Genomic DNA, 19,700 nt, shown 5'->3' on the forward strand with positions numbered 1-19,700 from the left:
GAAATCTGACTCACACACTGATAAACAAGCAACATGAGAAATAAAGAAATAATCTACAAGTAATTAACATTAAAGTTCAATCCAAGAAACCAGCTGCTTCTGCTCATGCGTCTGAATTATGAAGCCAATAAAATGTTGGAGAAAAGGAGGAAACTGCTGATCCGCTCATTAAACATTGGACCCACTTCCCAGCACCGAGGTTCTGCAGAACCAGAGGTCCACTCACCAGTTCGGCGTGGCCCAGAGGCAGGAGGCAGAGAACCAGGAGGGGGGCGATGCTCCTCCTCAGCGCGTCTGGAGACTCCATCCTGGCGGCCACGGAGCGGCAGAGCTCCGCTGCTGAGAGCGCTGACTCGGTTCGGTTCGGCTCAGTCCACGGATGATCGTGGCGGGACGCGGACTCCGTCGGGAACTGAGAGCTTGGAGGGAAGCCCGACCTCCTACACACCCACCCATACGGCTCTGCAGCGCAGTTCAGCCAGTTTGACAAAAACTCCCAAAGGAAAAGTTAGACGGTAAAATTTAGAGACTTTGTTTTTAATCGAAGCCTTTTTACTGTGATCATTTGCGTTTTGGGTTAAAAAAAGTTAGTTCAAGACTTCAATAAAGTTGGCAATATATTCACAAATTCGGCTTTTCCGGATCAATAACTCATCAGCGGATGATTTATTCTACAAATCAGATTCCTCTCTGCAACCACAGCAAGGCAGACAGTCAGCTACAACCGCAGTTTCCTCAAAACGAGTCTCCCACCGCGCTGGGAGAATTACATTAGACCCAATGCAGAGCTCGCTGCTCCGCAGATGCTTAGGGACCGTCTGCAAGTTGCTACACCAGAAAATAATCAGAGAGAAATATTTATAGGCGTCACCAAGGAGAGGTGGATTAACATCAAATTAATTTCATATTTATCTGATCTCATGTATATTATACCACATTTATTGGATTGGAAAATGATAATTTTTTTGAGGAATTTCCCAAAGCCTAAATGGCAAATGGCACCTGTATTTTATTATTAGAATAATTATAATTATTATTTTTTTTTTTTTTTAGATTTTTTCATTGTTATTAGAAGCATATAATCACCAATAAGTACACTATAGATATTTGTAGTGCCACCAAATTTACGGCACACATATAACTTGAACATGTTGAATAACATGTAGCCTTTAAAACTATCCTAGATTCAATTGGTTTTGCTCAAAATGTGCATAAACCGACGCACTCTTGGCTCCATACTTTAGACCTTGTGCTGACATATGGCATTGATTGTGAAGAATTAACAGTATTTCCTCACAACCCTGTCCTATCTGATCATTTTTTAATAACATTTGAGTTTAATCTAACTGAGTTCTCCACCCCCAAAAGAGGGTTCCATTATAGTAGATCTTTATCGGATAATGCTGTATCAAAACTTAAAGAGTCTGTCCCCTTTTTAATATCCTCCGTATTGCAGAAATGCCCTGTAGATGGCAGCAATGTTGTTTCTTCCAATTCACAAATAGATGTCTTTGTAAACGGTATGACTTCCTCATTGCGTTCTGCATTAGACAATGTAGCTCCCTTGAAAAAGAAGGTGATTATTCACAGGAAGCTGGCTCCTTGGTTTAATTCAGAGCTGCGTTCCTTGAAGCACAATGTTAGGAAATTGGAGAGAAAATGGCGCTCTACACACCAAGAGGAATCCTACCTAATCTGGAGGGACTGTCTATTGTTGTATAACAAGACCCTTCGCAGAGTTAGAGCAGCATATTTTTCATCATTAATTGAGGAGAATAAGAATAATCCTAGATTTCTCTTCAGTACAGTTGCCAAACTTACCCAGAGCCACAGCTCTGTTGATCCATCCATTCCCTTAGCTCTTAGCAGTAATGATTTTATGGGATTCTTCATAAATAAAATGTATTCCATTAAAAATAAAATAATTGGCATCCTCCCAAACATGATTACCTCGTCCTCAGTAAGTGAGGCAGCATTGGAGGAATCCTTAGAACCTGCGCAGTGTTTGAACTGTTTAAAAGCAGTAGAGCTTTCTGAGCTATCTAAAATTTTAGCTTCATCTAAACCTTCTACCTGTATGTTAGAACCAATCCCAACCAAGTTGTTTAAGGACATATTCCCTTTGATCAGTGGTCCTATTTTAGACATGATTAATCTATCCTTGGTAAATGGATATGTACCACAGGCTTTTAAAGTAGCTGTTATTAAACCTTTACTTAAGAAACCATCTCTTGATCAAGATGAGTTAGTAAATTACAGACCTATATCTAATCTTCTTTTCTTATCTAAAATTCTTGAGAAAGTAGTTGCTAATCAACTATGTGAACATTTACAAAGTAATGACCTACTTGAGGAGTTTCAGTCAGGCTTTAGAGCTCATCATAGCACTGAAACAGCTCTGGTGAAGGTCACTAATGATATTCTCATGGCCTCAGATAATGGACTTGTGTCTGTACTTGTCCTGTTAGATCTTAGTGCTGCATTTGATACAGTTGATCACAATATTCTCCTACAAAGACTTGAACATACTGTAGGGATTAAGGGAAAAGCATTAGGCTGGTTTAAATCTTATCTGTCGGACAGATTCCAGTTTGTTCATGTTAATAATAAATCTTCCTCAAACTCTAGGGTCACTTGTGGAGTACCACAGGGTTCAGTCCTTGGACCAATTCTATTTACTATATATATGCTTCCGATTGGCAAAATTATCAGACAGCATGGGATTAATTTCCACTGTTATGCTGATGACACTCAGCTATATTTATCCATAAATCCTGATGAATCCAATCAATTACTTCGACTGCAGTCATGTAGACAGAAGTTGTAATCTTTGGGCCAGAGTCTTCAAAAAATAAAGTTCTTAATCAATCCCTTAATCTGGATGGCATTAACTTGGCCTCTGGTAATAAATTTAAAAATCTTGGTGTTGTTTTCGACCAAGACATGTCATTTAAATCCCATATTAAACAGGTTTCCAGAGTTTCCTTTTTTCACCTCCGGAATATCGCCAAAATTAGAAACATTCTGTCCAGGAGTGATGCTGAAAAACTAGTCCATGCATTTGTTACTTCAAGGCTGGACTATTGTAATTCTTTACTATCAGGAAGTCCACAAAATGCAGTTCGAAGTCTTCAGCTGATTCAAAATGCTGCAGCAAGAGTTCTGATGAAAATCAACAAGAGGGATCATATTTCTCCTATTTTAGCTTTCCTTCATTGGCTTCCTGTTAAATCAAGAATATTTAAAATTCTTCTTCTAACGTATAAAGCCCTTAATAATCAAGCTCCATCATATATCAGAGCTCTGATTACCCCGTATGTTCCTAACAGAGCACTTCTAATCTGGCATGTAAACATTTATCATTCATTACAATTATCAAAATGACAAGGAAAAGACAAATGGTTTGACTTACCGTGGAAATTCTGTTCATATTTCAACTTCCTCATAATCTCTTTTTCTGTTAAGATCTAAAAGATTATTGCTCTACTGACCTTAATTGATGGCTGATCATGATTGGCTGGGACTTCATTACACTAATCATCTGATTGGTCTGATTGTGTCTGGTGGTGTGGTTGCACGGAAGTGGCCATAAGGTAAAAACTCAATACCAGCACATTTAATCAGATAAATTTAATAACTAACCAAAGCTCAAACATCTTTGAAATAAAGGAAAAATCAATGACAACACATGAAAATGTCATGTTTTGAGACTCCATGTTGACTTTTAATTAATGTTTTACCTGTAAAGAAAAAAAATAAATGGTTGGCTTAGAGATCCCTGCAGTTCAAACTGAGTACTGCTAATAAAAACGATGGAGAAAGATTTGTATGATTTTTTATGTGAAATTATTCCTCAGAATTGAGAGTCAAAATTGACAAGCAAATTGTTGCTGTGTAAATAAATCTGATAAGGCGTAGATGTGATTTTTGTCACCCTACAACTTAGAAAAGTTACTTTGTGGATGATGGTAATACTTTATGCCCCTAATGTTACATGGAGAATATTAGAAATATCTGTGGCCCATCTTCCCAAAGTATGAGTTGTAGTATAAACCAGATGAAGTTATCTATGAGTATTATGAGTTTGGTGGCACTACAATGATCTACAGTGTAGTTATTGATAATCTTATACTTATTCTGATAATAATACTGTGAACGTGTAGGTATTTCTTATCTAAATGATTAAATCTGATTAAAATGAAAGCCCTCTACCCAAAGCTACTTGATTTATAGAGCAAACAGTTTTGTTTAATGGATTTCTTTACACCTAGCAAAAGGGACTTTTGCCATTTAGGCTTTGGGAAATTCCTTCCAAAAAAAATTATGTATCATTTTCCAATCCAATAAATGTAGTATGATATACATGAGATCAGATACATATTAAATGAATTTGATGTTAATCCACCTCTCCTTGGTGACGCTGTTGAATATTTCTCTCTGATCATTTTCTGGTGTAGCAACTTGCAGACGGTCCCTAAGCATCTGCGGAGCCGCGAGCTCTGCATTGGGTCTAATGTAATTCTCCCTGCGCGGTGGGAGACTCGTTTTGAGGAAACTACAGTTGTAGCTCACTGTCTGCCTTGCTGTGGTTGCAGAGAGGAGTCTGATTTGTAGAATAAATCATCCGCAGATGAGTTATTGATCCGGAAAATCTGCGAATATCTTTCTAACTTTAGCGAAGTTTCATCAAGATGAACTAGCGGGGGAGTAACCCTGGACGGGTTTTGTTGTGGGGAATGAACGGAAGTGCAGTCAGAGATCACCATCAGCAGCTGGAGGCCGGACAGCTTTCGCTTTCTCCGTCTGAGGAATGAAAAGTGCGTAAAGCTGCGGACCGAGCGCGCCTCGTCTCCCCTGCAGGTAAGAAAACTCACCTGAGCGGCGTGCTGCCGTCCGTGCGCGCCGGCACGCCTGGGACTAATTAGTGGCTGATTAAAGTCTAGTCAGGCGGTGACGTCAGAAGCTTAATTAGCGCGCTGCTGATGAAGAGGAGGAGATTTACTCAGCTGATGTGGGACAGCGACGGATGAGTTAAAGAGACAAAAGAATCCTCCTGAGCGGCAGAAAGTTTCAGACAAATTCATTAAAGTCTAGTGGTCTGGGTGTGAGAATGTGAGCGTAAAGGTTCTGAGTTTGGGACCAAAGCTGGACGCTTTGATCATTTCCCCTGATAACCACATGTTGACTCAGGGTTAAAGGAATCAGCTGACCGTGACACCTGCAAAGAGTCAGAGGAGCAGCAGGTTCATGTCCCACCATGAGGACGGACCGCCTGGTGTTTCCTCCTGTGGTCCAGACTCTTCAGGCTGTCTGAAGGTCTGCCACCGAGTTCTCTTTGGACTTTTTACTCCAGACATTTTCAGTCCAGTACAGGAACATTTTCAGATGCAGGTTTATCTGGCTGTTTGTAGGAGATCCTTGAAGAGATGTTCTTGGAAAACTTGACATAAAGAGATGTATCATCCTTTTAGAATGCTGGTAATCTTTTAGGTCGGACATGTCTCCTTCTGTCTGCTTGTCTCTACATTTCTAAGACCACTGCAAACTATGCTGACATACACCGAGAAGTCAGGAGACACCTCAGACAGGTAAAACAGCCAAAAATGGATATAAAGCACAAATTCTTTGCTTTTCTAGGATGGAGAGCACTTTAATTGGAGGTCAGGGGCATGGTTGTCTTACCTGTCAGGTTGCACACCTGCTGATGCCAAGGAGCTCAGGGCTGTAAATACCCACTGAAGCTAAGGTCCAAGTATCTATTACATTCACGTTTAAGGCAATTAAACCATAAATTAATTAATAAAGTGATTAATAGAAGGTTTCTCCCATGTGGTCTGATTTAGTACCTGCTGCATGTCTGCAGGTTTTCTTCAAGACCTTGTTGATGAGTTGATGAGATTAAAACGAGTCTATGTGGCTGGTTTGTGGATTCTGGTGACGGATGCTAGCTTGTTGTCGCGCTGTGTCGTCATGGTTTGTGTCGACAAATACACTCACTGCCTGAGAAAGTTCAGCAGTCACAGAAAGATTAGGATGATTTAGTTTTCAAGGAGCTGCCAGGTCTAGGTGAGCCACCGGAGCAGGGAGAGCGCCTTCAGGCAGTCACTGGAGCATCTGACAGTGGGAGCTGACACAGAGGGTGACCAATCAGGGAGCTTTAAACTCTGGCAGGTTGGTCCAGTGAAGCGCAGCTGAGCTCACAACGAGGAGATCAGTGTCTGAAAGCTGTGTGCTGATAAAAAACGGGTTAAAAACATCCAACAGAAGTAGTTCTGGTTCAGGAAATATACAGATTCTGTGGAAGGAGGCGGAGCCACAGGCCTGCACCACAATCCAAGAATCTCCCAGAATGGATAATGTATAGATGGATGGATAAATGATGGATGGATGGATGGTGATGTTGTCGGCTTAGAACTAAACCCCCTCCTCCATCCTTCTCTATTTTGGGTTAAAGCTCAGACCAGCTGGGGTTCTAAAGACCTCTGGATCTAACGGGTATTACCCTGCTTAGAGTTCCTGTCAGACCTTCTCAGCTAGATGAGTAGAACGCGACCGATCTACTAACCCCCTCCCTCCTAAGGGTGTTTAAGGGTGTTTCACCTGTCCACTGAAACACCCTGTTTCAGTGGACAGGTGAGACAACCTAGCCTGAGGCCACCTATTTCCTGACCACCGCCGTAGTTAACGGTGGCTCTTACTTTTATACAACGGCACTTGTTACTGGATCAGTAAATTTTTTAGAAACTCAAAAGTCCCTAAAGGTGTTGTTTAAAGTTTGGGCTACAGGCAACCTTTCAAGAACTCCTAAATAATTTTAGAAACATGCACCATGTCTGTTTTACAACCATTGAAGAACTCAATAACTGTTGACTCAATAATTCTATGTCCACAACTTCTAATAAAATGTTATATGCTTCTTTAATTAGTACGCTTTAGCAGGGAATTAGCAACAGCATTAAGCAATTTAACAAATTACAAATTAAATTCTAATCTACTTCCTATCTCTTATCTAAGGCTGCTTACTAATGCGTTCAGGAGAGGCTTTTAAATTTAGAGGAGCAAACTGACCCGGACCACAGATGTGGTTTGATTTCTGGATGAAGGAGTTGTTCAGCCAAAAAACGTCCCTCCTGTTGATGGAGACCCTGATGTCCCATTAATGTCCCGTTCACATGTCCGTCTCTGAGGTCCGTCTCTGAGGTCCGTCTCTTCAGCGTCAGAACTGACATCCCATGGGTGTGACTCTTATCTTTGGAAGATTCAGGTTCTTCTCATCAGCCAGGTCAAAACCAGAGAAGTTCTTTTTTACAGGATGTGCAGATTGTTGGCTCTGAATTGTGGAAAAACATGAAAAAGTGGATAACGGCTCAGTCTCAGTGGTTCTCAGAGACAGGTGTTCTTCCCCTCCGCTCGTTGATCTTCTTTCTTCTGCTCTGTGTTGTGTGTCTTCTTGAGACGACGTCTGAGCACTGAGCACCAAATGACCCTTCTTTTATGTGTTCAGAGAGCCGTTGGGCGGTTGCAAAATCTTTGAAACATCCCCTATGACCAAACAACAGGAAATAGTCCCTAATCACCTGATCACCTTCACCCCGGGCAGCAGGTCACTGAACCAAAGAATCTGGTTCCACTTCCTGTTTCTTCCTGACAGATTTCCTGTAGACAACATCTGCTGTTCTCTGGACAACTATGACTCCATATCCTCTCAACTGACCGTGTTCAAATCTATTTTCTCCTCAGACTGTCTGACACATCTACTGCACTACAATAATCATTATTTCACTCATTTAATACATGAATGCTTGATCCTTTTAAGAAAGAAAAACAATCAGTCAAAACGTACAATTCAATAAAGAGATCACAATAAATTTAAACACACAGTTACAGAATTCTATGTTATCTTTTTACGTTATACATTTAACGTCAAATTATCTCTTAATTTGTGAATAACAGGGAATATGATCGAGCACCACACCACCGATTCTAGAGGTATTTTGACAACGGATATGGATGGATGGATGAATGGATGGATGGATGGATGGATGGATGATGGATGGATGGATGATGGATGGATGATGGATGGATGGATGGATGGATGGATGATGGATGGATGGATGATGGATGGATGATGGATGGATGGATGATGGATGATGAATAGATGGATGGATGGATGAATTTATGATAAATGATGGATGGATGATGGATGGATGATGGATGATGGATGGATGATGGATGGATGGGTGATGGATGGATGGATGGATGCATTGATGGATGGATGGATGGATGGATGGATGATGGATGGATGATGTATCGATGAATTGATGATGAATGATGGATGGATGATGGATGGATGATGGATAGATGGAGGGATGATGGATGGATGGATGATGGATGGATGAATTTATGATGAATGATGGATGGATGATGGATGGATGGATGGATGGATGGATGATGATGGATGGATGGATGGATGGATGGATGGATTTATGATGGATGGATGGATGGATGGATGGATGGATGATGAATGGTGGATGGATGATGGATGGATGATGAACGATGGATGGATGATGGATGGATGATGGATGGATGGATGAATGAATGAATGAATGGATGGATGGATGAATGGATGAGTGGATGGATGAGTGAATGGATGGATGGATGGATGAGTGAATGGATGGATGGATGGATGGATGAATGAATGAATGAATGCATGAATGGATGGATGGATGAATGGATGAGTGGATGGATGAGTGAATGGATGGATGGATTTATGATGAATGATGGATGGATGGATGGATTTATGATGAATGATGGATGGATGGATGATGAATGGTAGATGGATGATGGATGGATGATGATGAATGGATGGATGGATGATGATGAATGGTAGATGGATGATGGATGGATGATGATGAATGGATGGATGGATGATGATGAATGGTAGATGGATGGATGGATGATGGATGGATGGATGATGGATGGATGATGAATGATGGATGGATGGATGATGGATGGATGATGAATGATGGATGGATGGATGATGGATGGATGGATGGATGATTTTATTTCTTCAGCGGTTCTTCGCCAAAGGAATGTGAATCTGAGTCAGAATCATAAACTGAATCAGAGTCACATTCTGGCAGCTGACTTGAGTCATTGAATTGTTTGTTTCTAACTACAGGAATTAAACTTTGAGCCTGACTTTGTCTAAGGTTTAAATTATATTTATTATTGTTTTATTCTCTCCTTTAGATAAGTTGTGCTCCAGTTGTGTGAAGAAACTAGAAACAGAATCGGTTTTGCTCGTCACTGGCTGTTCTGAAGCTTTGGCAGCTCCTAGATATCCAAACCGCTGCTTTAAAAGCTAAAGATCATAATCTGGTGGATTTAGAGTTTTATGGATCATTTTGGTTTCTGTTGTCACTCCTCCAGCTCAGCGCCTCAGTCTCCTGGTCGTTACCAGCAGTTCACGCTGCAGCCTCCAGTAGAAGCTCTCACTGTTACGCCGCTCTGTTGTCCACTGCCTGCTATGGCTGCTCCGTTCCAGGCTGCCAGGTTCTGCTAATTTAAATCATTCATCCTCAGATCCCCAGCAGCACCAGAACCCAACAGTGGATCCTGGAGCTGTTGGAGCTGCTCAACATCAGCAGAACCTTCAGGCAGAACTCCATGTGGACGCAGCTCTGGAGACCAGCTCTGGCTCATAGTAGGGCTGGACGATATAGAAAAAAAAGCATATTGATAAAATAAAAATCATATTGATCGATATCGATAATTATCAATAAATTCATTTTATGCTATTGCTTAATGACCTATTTTTAGATACAGAACACAAACACTGAATTCAACCCGTTATTAAACCAACTTTTTACCAAAACTGCAAGTTTTTAAAAAAGAATGCGTGCTCTCTGATCTCTCTGAAGGAGGCGGAGCTTGGCTCCTGGGTCTGCGTTGTGATTGGCTGGGAGGATGTAATGATGTAATATTAGCCTGAATGCTAGAATGCAAAAGGAAAGAAAACTGTTATTCTATCAAACTTTTTATTGACCCTTCGACATCGATATACGTCTATCAATCGATAAATATTGTTATTGAATTTCCGTCCAGCTTTAGTTCATAGAAAGGTTCTGGTCTGTTTTGCCGGGTCTGAACCCTCCATTAGGAGGATCAGCCACTTTTCCCGGAAACCTAAATTATGAATCTGACTGCATCGTTATCTTATAACTTAACTTTATTAAACATCGTCTGTTAAAAGCTTTAAAATGAGGACAAACTGGAGCGGAGGAGTGAGCCATCCCTTTATTTCCTGGTCTGCTGATGCTGAGCCTCTCTGTCGTTGCTTCTGTTTTCACTCGGTTGAATCTCGTCTTGTTCCCTTCTGACCTAATTTACAATGCAAACAGGAGCGGCTTGGCGCTGGGGACCCTGATCCGTTTGGGCCCGGGGCCGCTGCCCAGTGGGCTCACTCAGTAATCCCCCCCCCCCCCCCCCCCCCCCACAGCAAAGAGCATCACTCTCTGTTCACGGGACGCTGGACTCACTCCAGGAAACCAGTTTTTAGCAACGACTTTGTCTCCGGGGGTGGAATGGTGGCCCTGCAATCGGACGGTTGACAGTTCAATTTCACCTTCCCCCTGTCACATGCCTGAGCAAGGCACCCATCCCCACACTGATCTGTGTGATGATGAGTGTGATTGGGTGAGTGTGACTACGGTAAAAAGTGCGTTTTCTGGTCAGGATGACTGGAAAAGCTGCATAAATTCAGTCTATTCACCGTTTTATTGCTCCTGTCTCTGTGGAGCAGGCTGTTTGTAGGAACACAATGGTTCTCCATGATCAAGCTTTTTTACTAATTTTTTAACCAAAACCATATTGATGCCATCCTAGTCAGTAGAAAACCTGTTGCTACAATTTTTAAAAATTGATTTCACCTCCAATTTTACTGCAGAGAGAAGAATTGTGTGAGAATTATTCTTTATGTCTTTCACTAATGGCATCTCCTCCTCGGTCTGTAATCTTTGCTGCTTACTCTGCTCCCACAATCACAAAAAAATTTAATTAAATCATTAATACTATTAAGTACCTTATTACTTTAATAATTATCCACATAGTTATCAATAAAATATTCTGGATATATTTTTTTTAATCCCGCTTTTCCTTAGTTTGTTTAATATGTCCAGAACACATCTCATATCATTCTTATCTTCATATAACATTTTCCTATAGTATATATTTTTTGCTTGCTCTTATAATTTCTGTTCATTTTTTAATATGTTTTATATCTATTTTCTGATTCTTTGGTTCTTCATTTAATACATTTTTCTATTAAGATTATTTTTCTTTTTACAAGCATTTTGTAATCTCTTGGATAGCCATGGACTATTCTTATATTTATAACTTTAATTAATTATTTTAACTGGACAATTTGTATTATATAACAGTTTGAATATATCAGTGAATTTACAGCATGCCATATCCACATCCTCCGCTCTATAAATAGTAATTATTTAGTGCAGTAACTGTATTCTCTGTTCTTAATCTCTTATGAATAACTATAACAGCTTGTCTATGATTCTTGTTCTTAGTCATCTCTAATAACATTTATTATTATACCACTTACCATATTGTCCTCAATATTATTAGTAAATTTATTGTCTATTAGGGTTGCACAGTGTGTTTTTATTCTGGTGGGTTTTGGGTTTTTTGGGAACAGGGTCCTACTAGACCTCATATCTGTAAATTCTTCAGTTGGTTTATGATGATCGATAGTAAAGTCTCCACAGATAAAAATATCTTTTTGAACAGTTTTGATGTACATATTTTCTAAGTATTTCTTTAAACCTCTAAATCTGATCCACGTGCTCCATATAAACAACTTACTAATGCATTGCTTCTATCTTCCATTGTAATCTCAATAGTTAAACTTTGCATCACCTTTTCTGATGTTTTTGTCATACTTAATATCAGTTTGCTTCCTACGTCTTTACTCACAAAAAGTCTACCCGTCCTTCAATTTTATATTTTCTGTTTTGAATGCACATTTCATCTCCATATAAGTCAAATACTTTTTCTTTTCCATCACCAATCCATGTCTCTGATATGGCTATAACACTAAATGGGGACTTAAAATGATTCAAATTTTTTTAATACACTCAAAATTAGAAGAGAAACTCCTGCTGTTCATATGAATTATCAATAATGTCTGATCTGTATTCATAATTTCATTAAAATAGATATCAGGCACATTCATTGGTGACATGATTGAAGTAATTATTGTCTGGATCTATATCATCTAATATGTCTTGTTCAGTGTTTGGCGTAACGTGTTATCATTCTTGTCTTCAATAGTAGATAAAATATACTTATCTTAGATGTTAGTCATGAGGTGTTTTAAAAATTTTATGGCAAAATGAGAAAAGAAAAATAACAAAACCGGAGAAAACAAATCTCCTCAATAAGCTTATTGTTAAATCAGGACTATCGTTTTAATTTGTCCAACTCTTCACTATCTTTTATTTCTGTTGTACCAAGCATTATATTCATTTATATACACAGCTTCTGGTTTTGCTTTATTATCTTTTCTTGGCAACATGTGACACAACAATGTTTTTAGGAGTCCAAACAATGTAAGGCTTGTTGCTCAATAATTGCTGCCTCAGCAGCTTCTGCTGTCGCTCCGGCATGCAGTTCTTATGCTGGTCCTACTTTGGCTGGTTTTCTCAAGAAGCTTTATAATTAACTTTTTCTAAGGTAATAATCCCCAGAGTGAAAAACTGGCAGAGAATCAGGAACATAGCGTGTTCCTTTAACCTCTGAAGTTGGACCTTGGATCTCAGAATGACATCAAACTCATGTGAGTCCCTGCTCCAAATGGTAAAACCTGCCAGATATTATCAGGTTAGAGAGTTTTGTCCCGGAGGTTCTGGGTTCAATTCCCACACACTGCTCCTCCAGGTCTCCGAATGAGACCCTTATCTCCAGAATGAGTTAAGTGCAGAGGGCAAAAGCCATTGGGATGAATGTTGCAATGACAAATAAAGATTATTATGAAAAGGTTGATCTAAACCATCCCATAATATCTCTGGTTGTGTGTTTAGAGCGGTGAACCTCCACCCCAGCCTCAGGTCCTCTCATGGGGTTTCTTCCTTTCTTCAGCTCCATTCATCTTCCCATCAGCTTTCCTGTCCCACAGCATGATGCTGCCACCACCGTGTTTCACTGTGAGGACGGTGATGTTTTAGTTTTTGGATCTCATCTGAACTCACCTTCACGTTTAGGAAGCTCCTACATGGGACTTCTCAGGGCTTTCATCAAATGATTCCAAGATCTGGCTGTCTTCCATAAAGGTCAGGTTTATGGAGTGAGTGACTAATAATTGTCCTGTGGACAATGGACCTGAGCTGTGGGTCTCTGCAGCTCCTCCAGAGCCACCATGGTCCTCCTGCTTCTCTGATCAATGCTCTCCTGGTCCAGCCTGTCAGTTCAGGTGGACGTCCATGTCCTGGTAGGTCTGCAGGTGGTCCATCCTCTCTCCAGGTCCAGATGATGATCAGAACTCTGGGAGGTTCTGTAGAACCTGATCCTGCTGTAAACGACCAGAACCTTCTCTACAGGGACATAGCTGAACATTTTAAAAAGTACATAAGAAATGTATTCCATCCGTCCGTCCATCCAACAAACATTAGAGCTGAAATGAGCAGAAAAAGCAGAATAAAAGCTGAATGCACCAAGTATGCAAACATGGTTAAAGGCAATAATAATAATAATAATGATGATAAATAGGAACACGACGGTGTGAATGCTGAATTTGATGAATGCTTGTCTTTGCTTTACCTGCAGTTCCATTTTATTTTATTTTATTTTGATGAACCCTGATGTCTGTAACCTGATTTCTGCTCAGACGCTTGGTTCCTGCTGACGGTGGCGCCGCCACATCTTTTCTTGTCTTCCTGCAGGGCGACCACCTGGTGATTACCTGCTGGAGGCGGAGTTACACTGACAGGGTCATGTGGTAATCAGCGCTCTGAGGACAAGATGACGCTCACTTCCTGCTCCACCGCCCAACACCATATATGGATGTGGTGAGTAAAATGGCATTTCTGATACCTTCATAAGAGCCGATGTTTCTCTCTAATCTGTATGTAATGATTAATATTGGGAAGTTGAGACACTTTAATGGCGGCCAGGCTGCCTGATGGTTTTGCTTTACAGAAACCAGGTCCAGGATTATACTTTGTATTTCAAAAATGAAGCATATTTGTCCAATAATAAAAAAAAACAAACAAACAAAAATAAGTCTTTGTGGATGATACATTGTCCTATTTAGAACAGCTGGTTACTTTAATTTATTGTGCATAGAGGAGAAAACGTTGACCTATGTAAGTATTTATATGTGTACCCAGAGTAACACTCTTTTAAAAAAATATATATGTTGTTTTTTTTTAAATTGCCAGTGTCTGGCAATGTGGTAATAAGAATTGTTGTCTTAACGCCAAAAAGAGGCCAACAGATTTTACTTTCACAAGTGGAGTCGTACCGCTTTCACCATAGAGCTCCGCTTGATTTATCCATGTAAATAGCTTTATTATAATTTATGCAGGGAATATTTCATGTTATATGGACACTAAAACAAGAATATAGAAGAGAGAAAAAAAGGAGAAAAGGTGAAAAATAGAGTAGATAAAAGCGAAAGAATGATATAACATCCTCTGAGTCTGCTTCTCCACCTGCAGAGAGAGATATAAAGAACAGCAGAACCAGCAGATAAAGTATTACAGGAACAAACAACCAACACCTTGATACCATCACTGAAGAATATACAGGATTAATTAATACGACATGTAGAAAGTGACAGCTGGAGGTAATAACAGGGTTTTCTGTATAGAAGTGAGTCTGTAGCACCTGGATCCACCTGTAGGTGTTGGTGAGAGTGAACTTGTGTCTGTGAGGTTTATCCATGAGAGAAATGTTCAGTAGTGGCCGTGAGGAACACTGAGGCAGACGCCCTAAAATCATGAGCAAAGTAGAAACGCATAAAGAAATCTAAGAGTTTTGGTTCATTTTCTCTGACATCGTGCCAAAACCAGATGCTTGTGTTTACCTGTCCTTCATCTCGTCTCACCTGTCTCCTCCCCCCACAGGTATGTTCTGGTTCTGCTCACAGCTCCTCCAGCAGCTCCAGGGGTGAGTCCACCTTTCTGACACAAGGGTTCCATCTGTCCTTCCATCCTTCCATCCATCCATCCATCCATCCATCCATCCATCCATCCATCCATCCATCCATCCATCCATCCATCCCTCCTTCCATCATCTATCCCTCATTCTTCCATCCATCCATCCATCCATCCATCCATCCCTCCGTCCATCCATCCATCTATTTATCCCTCCATCCATCCATCCATCCATCCATCCATCCATCCATCCATCCATCCATCCATCCATCCATCTATTTATCCCTCTGTCCATCCATCCATCTGTCCATCCATCCATCCATCCATCCATTATTCATCATCCATCCATCCATCCATCATCCATCCATCATTCATCATCCATCCATCCATCCATCCATCCATCCATCCATCCATCCATCCATCCATCATCCATCCATCCATCCATCCATCCATCCCTCCGTCCATCCATCCATCCATCCATCCATCCATCCATCCATCCATCTATCCATCCATCCATCCATCCATCCATCCCTCCGTCCATCCATCCCTCCATCTATTTATCCATCCATCCATCCATCCATAAACATCTGTACAGCTGCTCAAGTCTACCAACTGCTCTGCAGACATTGTCCCTTCCAGGTAATGCACTCTCACAATCTGGAGACCCGCTAATTCAACTATCATAATGAGTAAATGTCTTAAAGAGTTTATTTGCAATAGGAGGAGAATAAGGTTAGTGGGCAGGAATAACTCACTGAGGGTGAAAATACACTGAATAAAAGCCACTAACGATCTCAGGTGCAGGGAGGTTGCACTGCATCATGCAGTTCTCATTTCTCCAACACTGTGTTGGCGTACGTGGCCCAATGCTTAAATGCTTTCCTCATATCTGAACTGTAAGTTTTAGGTTGGTCAGTGATAATCAGTGACTTCCCCTCTACAACAGCCCCCATTAGGCAAGGCAGGGCAAGGCAAGTTTATTTTTATAGCACATTTCAGTACAGAGACAATGCAAAGTGCTTTACATTATAGAAACTAAAAGCAAACATTAAAGACAGTTGGACTACAAAGTTGAACTAATGATGTTTCAGTAAAACAGTTTAACTAGAACAGTTAAAATTCTGAACAAATGTGTTTTTAATCTTGATATAAAGGAACTCAGGCTTTCAGCACTTTTACAGTTTTCTGGGAGTTTGTTCCAGATCAGTGGAGCATAGGAACTAAATGCTGCTTCTCCATGTCTGGTTCTGGTTCTGGTTCTGGTTAACAAGTCTTTAAGTGGGAAATCTTTACCGGTCAGAGATGTTACTCACTGAGCGCTGGAAAAGGCCTCAGTGCCTGCGAACACTAACAGTTAAGCAAGAACAGGATGTATATGGTTCATGGATGGGTGGGTGGATCTGCCATACCAGAGGCCCAATCAACCTGACTTATCGCCCCCTTTTGTATAGATTAGATTATTGTGGTGCTATCTCATCACCTTCTCCACCACAGACCGGCAGAATAACTCAGACACAATGTCTGCAGGAACACTCCTGCCACTCTGCAGTTCTGCAGCAAATGAGGCAGATGCAGAAAATGAAGGAGGTTTCGTGGCATGGTGAAGGAACAGTCCCATGAACTCTGCACATGTGGAAAACAACATGATAATGGGTTTCACGCATGCCCAGATGTTCTACATCAATCATGTATTGGTCCTCCATCTTTTAACAAGATTAACCCTAGAACTGGTGAGAAAATGTAAACAGTTTAATTGTGATGGCATTAGATTCAGTTTTCATGCAGCCAATTAGATGCATTGATTTCTGGTCAGCCAATCGCTGATAGGATGCCTCAGATGAAGGGAAGCTAGATGGTGGCTATTAGAGGTCTCTGGGCCATGGTTGGGGTGCAGTCAGGACATCGGAGCAGTGACGGAGGACAACTGGAGCTCAGTGGAGGGAGGATGGTGTTGGAGAATCTGAACAAAGTCATGACAGCAGATAAAGCGACAGTATTCCTGCCTGATAACCTCGTTTAGACAACTCTGCAGGAATGTGGCTGCTACCAAAACACTGCTGCATGTCTGCGTCTGGGGCCCACAGAGCCGAAAGAAAACACAGCCGGGACATCAACAGAGACACTGAGTGTGGGATATATGAGCAGGGACAGCCCAGATTAGCTCCTATCTGTCTGATGTTGTTTTATTATGGGCACGAGAAAGTCCTGTTTCAGGCGGCGTTTTAAAGGCCAAAAGTCAGGGACAATCTGATGTTCGGCTGGGGTAACAATTATCATGGGTTTATCATGTTTATAATGTTTATAATGTCTAAACATGTTGAAATGATGCATTCCTCAGGTTATACTACCCGCTGCATGGTGGTGCAGCTGGTAGCTCTGAGTTCGGTCCTAGACTCGGGTCTGCAGAGAGTTCTGCAGACCCAGAACCAGAACCAAACATGGAGGAGCAGCATTTAGTTCCTCTGCTCCATTTATCTGGAACAAACTGTTGTTGCGTTCATGTACAGCACTTTGAATCCACTTATTACTGAAAAGTGTTTAATAAATAAACTTGCCTTGCCTAGAGTTTGCATGTTCTCCCTTTGCACACACGGGTTCTCTCTGGGTACTCCTGCCTCCTCCAAAAGTACAAAAACACGACTGTTTAGTTAATTGCTTCCTCTTAATTGGCCTGAGTTATGTGTGTGTGTGTGTTTTTTTTTTTTTTTGTCTTGTGTGTCCATTTCTAACAATCAATAATCTCCACCTGTTTCTGGACATCCTTGGTTTAGAGGGGGTTGGTTTCATTGCTGTTGAGCATAGAATCTACAGGTTTAGTTCTGGTTCTGCGAACATCGTGTACACACGTTCCTTGATGGTTCCTATCCCCCCTGGATTTCCTCCATGCTCTGTCGTTTTAGACCCGTTGGTTTTTGTCAGGTCATTTCATTGGAGTTATATACATATTTATATACATATTTTTTTCAATTAAATTTTATTTCTATAGCTCCAATTCACAACACATGTCATCATCAAGGTTCTTTCCAAAGTCAGACTCCATCAGATCCTCCAGGTTGGTGAGAAAGTTTCCTCTCTAAGGAAACCCAGCAGGTTGCATCAAGTCTCTCCAAGCAGCATTCACTCCTCCTGAAAGAGCGTAGAGCCACAGTGGACAGTCGTCTGCATTGTTGATGGCTTTGCAGCAATCCCTCATAATTATTTGCTAAATAATTTTTGACATAGTGAACAATTACCTCACATGACGGACAGCTGTTCCTGGGGTCGATGTCTTCCCAGATATTCCCATAACACGCACATGTCATGATTTGTCTTAGGATGAACCCAGACACAGCACGCACACACAGAGCAAGTTCTTTAAAGTGAGTTTATTGAACATTGTGAATGATGATGATGAGAGGAACCAGAGTCTTTTAACTGACGGAGATGTAGGGTGCAGAAGCTGGCCAGCAGGAGTAGTGCGAAGAGACTGACCAGTGAGGAACACCGGAGCCGAGGACTTGAGATCAGGACGGAACAGTGTCTTGGGTTGAGGCTGGGCTGCCTACAAGCTGCATGCTGACAGCACAGAATTGCTTTTTTTCCCAACGTCTCCAGACAGCAAGAAACATCGGCAAAACTTGTTGACATGACAGAATAATTACAACTTGCCTGATAGCGACACATTCCTGAAAACCTCTCCTTTTTCAGATGCTATTTTGCAGCCTCTACTTCCTGTTTACTATAACCATGAGTAGCCTGGTTAATCCGCTCCTTTCTTTTTTGACGGCATGTCAAAAGTTTGCTCAAAATTCTCATAACAGTTTGATGGGAACATGGCTGCTGAGTCCATGACTCTAGTGGACAGCGGTCCTGTGGAGACAGAGACACAAACCTGGCTGTCTTCAGTTTATATGCAGGAACGTGAGCTAAGAGGAGGATTTAGACGATGAACAAAAGTGGCTCAAAGATGGAGCCTTGAGGATCTCCCCATTGATCTTTGCTCAGCATCAAATGATGCAAAATAGTTTGTTTCCATCAAATAAGAATTGAACAAATTTAGTGCCGTGTCAGAAAGTCCCAGACATGTTTATGGTGAATACATTTGAACTCACTTTCATTATCTCGTTATCGTCTTTTTTTACTGTTAACACAGACCTGATTGTAATAAATGATTACAGCTGCTAATTACTCAGTTCAGTTCATTTGTTTTTACATCGGTTTTAAACCACAGTAAAAACAATAATGAAGGTTATGAGAGAGGGACAAATTATGGGGAATACTTTTATTTCCAAATGTTTTTACTTCAGAGAGTTGGATAAACAGTTGATATTCACATAAAGTTCATTAAACTCATAAAGTGTATGATTCACAGTAACCTGTATGGTTTTTGCAACTAATGTGAAACTTTACATTTCATGAAGATGAAAAACAGAAAATGTTCAGTGAGATGCGTTCACTGTTTCACTCGTCTTGAATTTTTAGTTTAGTTTTAGTTTTAACGCTTGCTTTGATTCTCTTTGCTGTCATTTTGCTTTTCCAATCGATGCTTTA

At 40.8% G+C, this 19,700-nt stretch overlaps 2 protein-coding genes across 2 annotated transcripts in view; one reads left to right on the forward strand and one right to left on the reverse strand.

Moving 5' to 3' along the window:
• The window catches only part of col4a3 (collagen, type IV, alpha 3), a 40,873-nt gene extending 40,160 nt beyond the window's left edge, over positions 1-713 (reverse strand). Inside the window, 1 exon segment of the mRNA XM_036131523.1 lies at positions 227-713. Within this exon segment, the coding sequence (XP_035987416.1) occupies positions 227-307 (81 nt within the window). The 5' untranslated portion in view covers positions 308-713.
• A 3,889-nt stretch (positions 714-4,602) lies between these two features.
• The window catches only part of col4a4 (collagen, type IV, alpha 4), a 60,627-nt gene continuing 45,529 nt past the window's right edge, over positions 4,603-19,700 (forward strand). The window contains exons 1-3 of the mRNA XM_021309174.2: positions 4,603-4,860; positions 13,956-14,081; positions 15,141-15,183. Coding sequence (XP_021164849.2) covers positions 14,035-14,081; positions 15,141-15,183 — 90 coding nt within the window. The 5' untranslated portion in view covers positions 4,603-4,860; positions 13,956-14,034. The remainder of the gene's footprint in view (positions 4,861-13,955; positions 14,082-15,140; positions 15,184-19,700) is intronic.

This window comes from Fundulus heteroclitus, unplaced genomic scaffold, assembly GCF_011125445.2.
Source record: "Fundulus heteroclitus isolate FHET01 unplaced genomic scaffold, MU-UCD_Fhet_4.1 scaffold_44, whole genome shotgun sequence".
Taxonomy (NCBI): Eukaryota; Metazoa; Chordata; class Actinopteri; order Cyprinodontiformes; family Fundulidae; genus Fundulus; species Fundulus heteroclitus.